The sequence below is a fragment of the Portunus trituberculatus genome, chromosome 2 (genome assembly GCF_017591435.1).
Source record: "Portunus trituberculatus isolate SZX2019 chromosome 2, ASM1759143v1, whole genome shotgun sequence".
NCBI classification, from domain to species: domain Eukaryota; kingdom Metazoa; phylum Arthropoda; class Malacostraca; order Decapoda; family Portunidae; genus Portunus; species Portunus trituberculatus.
The window spans coordinates 9,501,303-9,510,860 of NC_059256.1; the positions used below are offsets into that span (position 1 = coordinate 9,501,303).

The 9,558-nt window shown below is 45.5% G+C and overlaps 1 protein-coding gene across 1 annotated transcript; it reads right to left on the reverse strand.

Moving 5' to 3' along the window:
- Positions 1-3,427: 3,427 nt before the first annotated feature.
- LOC123506755 (venom carboxylesterase-6-like) lies at positions 3,428-8,504 on the reverse strand. Its single transcript, XM_045259062.1, is given in 11 exon segments — positions 3,428-3,540; positions 3,543-3,628; positions 3,935-4,017; positions 4,251-4,351; positions 5,118-5,201; positions 5,635-5,815; positions 6,344-6,540; positions 6,730-6,915; positions 7,406-7,547; positions 7,971-8,102; positions 8,322-8,504. Coding segments are annotated over 11 exon segments (1,485 nt in total). The 5' UTR covers positions 8,502-8,504.
- Positions 8,505-9,558: the final 1,054 nt, after the last annotated feature.

Below are 9,558 nucleotides of genomic sequence, written 5' to 3' on the forward strand. Positions count from 1 at the left end.
ATATTTTTCTTCTTTCATCATCATTATTATTATTATTATTATTATTATTATTATTCCTATCTTTATCTTTTCATTCATTATCCTTTCCCTTTTTTTATTCTGTTTTACAATCTCTCTCTCTCTCTCTCTCTCTCTCTCTCTCTCTCTCTCTCTCTCTCTTTCCTTTTCTTCATTTTTCTTCTACGTATTAATCTGGCGCATAGAGAGAGAGAGAGAGAGAGAGAGAGAGAGAGTTTATACGGCGCAGATTTCAGACAGTCTGGTGCCATGCCTACACACACACACACACACACAGACACACTCACACACTCTCTCTCTCTCTCTCTCTCTCTCTCTCTCTCTCTCTCTCTAAGCAGCGTGGCGCCAAATTCTGGATCAATGGAGTCTGTTGGCGCCGAAGGAGGAGGAGGAGGAGGAGGAGGAGGAGGAGGAGTAGTAGTAGTAGTAGTATTATTATTATTATTAGTAGTAGTAGTAGTAGTAGTAGTAGTAGTAGTAGTAGTTGTTGTTGTTGTTGTTGTTTTTGTTGTTATAGTAAAAGAACAACAACAACAACAACAACAACGAGAAGGAAGGTCAGAGAGAGAGAGAGAGAGAAGAGAGAGAGAGAGAGAGAGAGAGAGAGAGAGAGAGAGAGAGAGAGAGATTAATGGAAGAAAGAGGTGGAGGAGGAGGAGGAGGATGAGGAAGAGCAAGAGGAAGAGGAGAAGGAGGAAGAGAGTTTAGAATTATCACAGCTGTCTATATTCACATCTCCTCCTCCTCCTCCTCCTCCTCCTCCTCCTCCTCCTCCACCACCTTTCCGTCTCTTCCATCTCACTCTGTCAAAACAAAAACAAGATGGCGTATTAAAATCTCACAAAATTACTATACTTTTAAAAAATTTCCCGTACAATTTCTTTTCTTTTTTTTTTCGTGTAACTTCAAAAACACAAAAAAACAAGGTAGATTTGATAAAACACGAATTAGTAACACAGACTCTCTAAAGGGATCACTGCCCCCCCCTTGTATCATGATCCTCGCACTCCTACACCACCATACCTCAGGAAGATCTTGTGAGTAGTGACAAGTGTAGGTGTAGCCGAGGCTTGTATTAACGTTGTTATGTCACCGCTACAGCCCGCCTGGAACCCTCACCGTGTCAGTGTTGATAGTCACTCTCTGCATCAGCCCAAGAGGGACTCCATGGCTCCCTCATGTGCTGCAAGACATGTTCATGACTAAATTGTCCAAACACCCACACGTTCAGGCTATTCATGTTTATTGTGATGGGTGAGTCAATGGCAGCAGGTCTGGATGTGGGCTGTTCATCCGTGACTACATCTCTGCCAGTCTCTACACTGACACTGAGGTTTCCAGGCGGCTCCCTGCACCCATGTCTTCCACTAGAGCAGAACTGTATGCTGTACTGGAGGCGCTCCACATTGTGGCGCCTCTCCATAAGAATGTATATTTCTTTATTGACAGTCAGGCTGCATTGTACGCCCTTCAATCCACCTCCCCCATGGACTGTGATCTAGTTAATAAGTGTCTTGATCTCATCCACGCCCTAGAAGGTGCTAGTGCCACGGTCCATTTCATCTGGATACCCTCTCATGTGGGTATCCCGCTAAATGAAAAAGCAGACCACCTTGCTCAGTGTGCCCTACAAGATGACACAGTGCCACAGTGCCACAGTGGACCCTGGCACTGAGCACACTCTGGGTTATGTTAAGAGTAGCATTAAGGACTTTGTACAAAGTAGCATTAGTGATCAGTTGGAGCTTTGTTGCCATAGGGGCAGTAGCACTAGTCTTCACTATGCACGTGTCTCCCAGAGCTGTGCTTACACCTACGGGAGACACACTGCATCACATGACAGGGTGGCAATGAGGCTCAGATTAGGCTACAAATACTTTTGGGAAGTCAGTGCTTCTCCTGGTGTGTGTGTGTGTGTGTGGTGCACCAAGGGGACACACTCTGCGTCACTATATCATGGAATGTCCTCTCATTGCTAAATTTAGGCCACAAGGTCAGCATGACTTGTACAGCCTCATTGACCATCTCCTAGACTCTGCCACCCTCAGGGACACACTCAGGGAATATCCTCAGTTTGCTCCCAGACTGTAGGATGTCTTAGACAATAAGGTGTGCAATATGTGTATTTATTTATTGAAATACTTGTATTCTTGTTGTGTATACTGTCCAGAGTTATTTTTGTGATACTTTAACCTTAAGTCTTTGCCCAGGGGGGGATGGCAAGGCCCATCCTCCTCCTTTGTTGTAATTATTTATTAATTCAACAATAAATGTATCAATCAATCAATCAATCTGTTTGCACCGTTAAAAACACAGAAAACCCACAAAACAGACAATATTCGCATTCAAACCCCTATTACAGCTCATCCTTGCTACCACTACCCCTGCTACTACCACCACCACCACTGCCACCCTCCAGAGCAGCGTGGTGTAAGTAGGAGTGGATATTATTGAGCATTTGAGTGCGTTGTGGTGAAGCGAATGACTCTGTTTTGAAGTCTCCATTTTCTGTGAAGACGAGCGTTGGATGGGTGTCTGTGTTAAATAGTGGCCAGTCCTCTCGCGGCGCCCTGAGAGAGAGAGAGAGAGAGAGAGAGAGAGAGAGAGAGAGAGAGAGAGAGAGAGAGAGAGAGAGAGAGAGAGAGAGGGGGGGGGTTAGTAAAAGTTATCTATTTTGTTGATTTATAGATAGACACAGATAAATAGACAGACAGACAGACAGACAGACAGACAGACAGACATATAGATAAATAGATAGGCAGATAAATAAATAAATAAATAAATAAATAAATAGAAACATGCAAGGAAAAAAAATTGAAAAGAAAGAAAGAAGAAGAAGAACAAGAAGAACAACAACAACAACAACAACAACAACACCAACACACAAACATCCTACAACACCTAAAAAACACCCAAACACCACCAAACACACTCAAACACCTAAACACTAAACACACCACACCTAAATACACCCAAACACACCCAAACACTTAAACACACAAAACACATCAAACACACCCAAACACACTTAAACACCCTCAAACACACCCAAAACACACCCAAACACCCCTAAACACACTTAAACAACCCCAAAACACACCTAAACACACTTAAACACACCCAAAACCCCCCAAACAACCTCAAACACCACCAAACACATCCCAAACACACCCAAACACACCTGATACACCAAACACACCAAAACACACCCAAACACACCCAAACACACTTAAACACCCTCAAACACACCTAAACACACCCAAAAACACACCTCAAACACACCACTCATCCCAAACACACCCAAACACACCTGATACACCCAAAACACACCCAAACACACCCAAAACACACTCAAACACACCCAAACGCACCCAAACACACCTGATACACACCCAAACACCCCCCAACCTTACCTTCCATATGCAAAGTTCTCAATCATGTCCAGCAGGTGTGTTGTGGCCTCCCTCTGCCCAGGTGTGTAGGTGTGGCCCAGCTCAGGCATCACCAGGGCTACCTCGTCCCGTGGCCAGCCTGGGCGGGCATGGGGGGCGCCGTGGAGGGGTCAGGATGGCGATGGGTGAACAGAGAGGGGCCATGCTTGAAGGCGTATCTGTAGGGGGGAGGGATATGGGGTTGAGATGGGGGGTTAGTGGTGGTAGTGGTGGTGGTGGTGGTGGTGGTGGTGGTGGTGGTGACAATAACAATAGTAATAATAGTAATAATAATAATAATGATGATAATAATAAGAGAGAGAGAGAGAGAGAGAGAGAGAGAGAGAGAGAGAGAGAGAGAGAGAGAGAGAGAGAGAGAGAGAGAGAGAGAGAGAGAGAGAGAGAGAGAGAGAGAGAGAGAGAGAGAGAGAGAGAGAGAGAGAGAGAGAGAGAGAGAGAGAGAGAGAGAGAGAGAGCAGTGTTACCTCATGACGTAGGTGGGAGAGTGTTGGGAGAGGAGAGAGGCGGTGGCCAAAATTCCCGCCTTGAACTGAATATCTCCCAGCATCTGTCAGGGAGGAGGAGGAGGAGGAAGAGGAGGAGGAGGAGGAGGAGGAGGAGGAGGAGGAGGAGGAGGAGGAGGAGGATAAAATAAATCAATAAATAAAAATAAATGAACGGTAATAATGATAACAGTACACACACACACACACACACACACACACACACACACACACACACACACACACACACACACACACACACACACACACACACACACACACACACACACACACACACCTGTTCCAGCCCGGGCAATATCTCCGTGAGGTCATTCCAGTTGATTCCAGAAAAGTAGAAATTCTGGAACTCCTCCTCGTGCTGAGTGTGATTCCTCATGTCTAGAAGGAGGAGGAGGAGGAGGAGGAGGAGGAGGAGGAGGAGGAGGAGTGAATAAAAAGGACGAATTAATTAGAAGACAAACACAATATGGAAATAGAAAACTAGATTAAATGAAATGAGAGAGAAATGAAAGAATTAGTGAAAGAAATGAATGAAGGAATTGTGAGTGAATGAGGTGAAGGAAGTGAGAGAGAAGTGAAAGAAGTGATAGGAGTAATAACACAAAAAGAAGCAAAAAAAATAGATATATAGTGAAAGAAATGAATGAAAGGTGAGTGAAAGAAGTGAAAGAAGTGAAAGAAATGAAAGAAGTGAAAGAAAAAGATAATAAACAAATACACAAGAGCAAAAAAAGAAAGAAATGAAGGAAAAGTGAGTGAAAGAAGTGAAAGAAGTGAAAGAAGTTAATTAAGGAAATGAAAAACACACAAAAACAAAATAAACAAAATAAACAAAAGAAAAATGAAAGAAATTGAGTGAAAGAAGTGAAAGAAGAGAAAGAAATGAAAGTGAAAGTGAAAGAAATGAAAGAAGTGAAAGAAAGAAATGAAACAAAGACACACAAGAGCAAAAATAAACAAAATTAACAAAAAATGAAAGAAATTAAGTGAAAGAATTGAAAGAAATGAAAGAAGTGAAAGAAGTGAAAGAAATAAATAAAACAAAGACACACAAGAGCAAAAATAAACAAAATTAACAAAAAAATGAAAGAAATTAAGTGAAAGAAATGAAAGAAATGAAAGAAGTGAAAGAAGTGTGACTCACATGTCTCCTTCAGCAGCATTGGCAGAAGCTTGGGCAGAAAGTCATCATCCACCTCCATCTTGTACTTAATGAAGTCGTACAGAACTGCGGGGGGGGGGGAGAGGGTAGTAGTAGTAGTAGTAGTAGTAGTAGTAGTAGTAGTAGTAGTAGTTGTTGTTGTAGTAGTAATAGCAGTAGTAGTAGTAGTAGTTGTTCTTGTTGTTGTAGTAGTAGTAGTAGTAGTAGTAGTAGTAGTAGTAGTAGTAGTAGTAGTAGTAGTAGTAGTAGTTGTAGTAGTAGTAGTAGTAGTAGTAGTAGTAGTAGTTGTTGTTGTTGTTGTAGTAGTAGTAGTAGTAGTAGTAGTAGTAGTAGTAGTAGTAGTAGTAGTAGTAGTAGTAGTAGTAGTAGTAGTAGTAGTAGTAGCAAGAGTAAACACGAGGAAAAACGAAAAAAGAAAAATAATCTCTCTCTCTCTCTCTCTCTCTCTCTCTCTCTCTCTCTCTCTGTGTGTGTGTGTGTGTGTGTGTGTGTTACTCACGCATATCCACTAGGTGTGTGCCCACGCCCTCAGTCACACTCATTAAAACTGGCACTTGGGAGGGGGGGCCGTCTGTGAGAGGGGTGAGGGGGTGGTAGGGAAGGAATAGGGACTCCGGGGGCGTCCTCTCAGTGTCCTGCACCACGGGGGAGAGTCGGTGGTTGCCCACGAGGGGGTCCCGCCTGGGGGTGGAGACAGGTCAGGTTAGGTCACATTTCAACACCTCAATATTTGGCACAAGATTTTCACTACACTCAGATTTTACCCCACTGCAGCTGAACACGTAGAGAGAGAGGGGGTGTTGGTGTAGGAAGGGGTAGGGGAAGGGTTGGGGGAGTGTGAGAGCAAGTGAGAGGATTGGGGAGAGCATGGGAGAGGAGGGAGAGAGTGAAATGTGAGAGGTTTGTCCCCTAGAGTAAGTTAAATGTGGCTGGCATATCACCTAGAGTTTCACACGGCTTTGGTGAAACATTTGCTACTATTACTACTACTACTACTGCTACTACTACTACTACTACTACTACTACTACTACTACTACTACTACCATCACCACCAATACCACCACTACTAATAAGAGAGAGAAAGAGATAGAAACAACCTCAAAAACACCCTTAAAAACACACAAAACTGCTTTAAAAACATCTTTAGAACCTTCAAAACCCCACCAAAACCCCACAGCACCCCCACAGCACCCCACAGCCCCCAGCTCACCTCACACAGCATCTGAACAGGGTGTAGTAACTCGTCAACCGTCACCTCTTGAAAACATTTGACAGTCAGCTTCTGGTCATGCGCGGGACACTTAATATAGTTGGCCAGGATCAACATGAAGCGGTGATTGTGAGTGTATAGAGCCCAGGGGGAGAGTGGCGCCCCGGAGAAGGATATTACCCGGTGGAACAGGCCTGGGGGGAGAGTAAAAGTGAGAGGGAGTGAGAGGGGAAGGTTCAGAGGTGATTTTTGGTTAGAAATAGTGAAAAATATGTAAAAAATAAGGATGTTCTTGTTCATTGTCTTCCTCATAATCTTCTTTTCCTCCTCCTCCTCCTCCTCCTCCTCCTCCTCCTCCTCCTCCTCCTCCTCCCTCCACTCACCTACAGACAGAGGGGACAACATATGGTACAGCCCCGAGGCCCCCCCAGCGCAGTCCCCGGCCAAGGTCACACTGCCGCTGTCTCCGCCAAACGCCGCAATGTTCTCCTGTACCCAGCGCAGCGCCCACACCTGATCCAGCGCCCCCATGTTGCCCATGCTGGTGCCGGAGGGTGTGTGGAAGTACCCTGGTGGAGGAGGAGGAGGAGGAGAGGAGGAGGAGGAGGAGGAGGAATTGCGGGAGGAGAATAGAGGAAGAAGAAAAATGATGAGAAACAGGAGGAGGAGGAGGAGAAGGAGGAACAGGAGGAGGAGGAGGAGAAGGAGGAGCAGGAGGAGGAGGAGGAGGAAAGATGTTTAGTTGTAGTAATGATAATGATAACAGTTACCCCTTTTCTCTCTCTCTCTCTCTCTCTCTCTCTCTCTCTCTCTCTCTCTCTCTCTAACTTTCTCTCTCTCTCTCTGAATACCCTCCTTCCTTCCTTCCATTCTTCCATTCATCCACACACACACACACACACACACACACACACACACACACACACACACACACACACACACACACCTTCCCTCTCACTCTCTTCCTTCCATTCATCTCTCTTTACCTCTCTCTTCCTCCCCCCCCTTCTCTCTCTCTCTCTCTCTCTCTCTCTCTCTCTCTCTCTCTCTCTCTCTCACCCAGTACGCCTAGTCTGTATTGTGGCACCACCAACACAACATCTCTATCCATCAGTAGGTGTTCACGCAGGGACGCCGCCCCCCCCACCACGAAGGCGCCCCCGTGCAGCCACACCACCACAGGGAGCTTGCCGGAGCGTTCCTAGGGGAGGAGGTTAAGGGGGGGTTAGGGGGGGTTAGGGGGGTTGATGGTTTGGTGAGTAAATTAAATAAATATAGGAATTGTAAAGGAGAGAGAGAGAGAGAGAGAGAGAGAGAGAGAGAGAGAGAGAGAGAGAGAGAGAGAGAGAGAGAGAGAGAGAGAGAGAGAGAGAGAGAGAGAGAGAGATACACAAACGAAAGCAAAAAAAAGAAAGAAAATAAAAAGAGAGAAAAATAATCACACACACACACACACACACACACACACACACACACACACACACACACACACACACACACACACACACACACACACACACACACACACACACACACACACACACACACACTCATATGCCTGTCTGCCTGTATGTGTGTGTGTGTACGTGTGTGTGTGTGTGTGCGTGTGTGTGTGCGTGCGTACCTTAGGAGTGTACACATAGAGATTGAGACAGTCTTCCACGCCCTCTGTGATCCCAAGGGCGGCCTGGGCACACGGGGGGCGCGGCTCGGTGGCGTTCAGGACCCCCTCCCACGCCTCGCTGGCCTGGGGGGGCTGTGGGGGGCAGAAAGGGTTAGGTTAGGTTAGGGGGGAATGCTGGGGGGAGTGAAGGAAAGGTGGAGGAAGAAGTGGAGGAGTGGAGAGAGAGAGAGAGAGAGAGAGAGAGAGAGAGAGAGAGAGAGAGAGAGGGGGTGGGGAACGTAAACACAGAAAAATACAATTAAAATAGAAAATAAAAGAAAATATCACTCTCTCTCTCTCTCTCTCTCTCACCATGAAGCGGAGTCGATCTACGGGCGCCTTGCCGTACGGTATGGCAAGGAAGGCGTGGTACACTCTCCCACTCTCACTCTTTCTCTCCACGCCCCTCACCACGCCCCCAGACACCTCCACCTCCACCTCCACGCCCGCACCCACGCCCACGCACACCGCCACGCACAGTAGGAGAAACATGACTGACTGTGTGTGTGTGTGTGTGTGTGTGTGTGTGTGTGTGTGTGTTATCTTGTGCCACGTATGTGTTTTGTGGTGGTGGTGGTGGTGGTAGTAGTAGTAATAGTAATAGTAGTAGTAGTAGTAGTAGTAGTAGTAGTGGTACGGGACTTCCCCACACCACCACCACCACCACCACCACGAGGCTGATAAGCGTGGGAACATAGCACGTGGTCGCCTTACCTGCACACACACACACACACACACACACACGTCTTCTTAACAGATGTTTTTGGAGTTTTTTATTTAATTGGGGGGGGTTTGAGGGGGTTGGTGGGGGTGAGGGGTTACCTGAGTGATTAAACGTGGCACACACACACACACACACACACACACACACACACACACACACACAGAAGATTCTTAATATCAATCTTGAAATGGTAGACTAACTTTTATACAATTTTAAATCTCTCTCTCTCTCTCTCTCTCATATCTTAGTTTTCCTCTTATCTTCAATGCTATGACGCTCTCTCTCTCTCTCTCTCTCAAACACTTAACAATGCACTCTATACTATTTGAATCATAACTCTCTCTCTCTCTCTCTCTCTCTCTCTCTCACTGACAAACACACAGACTTACAGATTTGAAACATACCCTTCTCTCTCTCTCTCTTTCTCTTACTCTCACTGACAAACACACATACAGACATACAGATTTGAAACATACCCTTCTCTCTCTCTCTCTTTCACAAACACACAGATTTGAAACATACCTGTCTCTCTCATTTACTCTTACAAACACACATATAGATTTGAAACTTGCCTCTCTCTCTCTTACAAACACACACACACACATAGCTTTGAAACACCTCTCCCTCTCTTGCTCTATTACAAACACACACACATAGATTTGAAACATACCTCTCTCTCTCTTACAAACACACACACACACACACATAGATTTTAGACACTCTCTCTCTCTCTCCATTGCTCTTACAAACACACACACACACACACAGATTTTAGACACTCTCTCTCTCTCTCCATTGCTCTTACAAAAACACACACACACACAT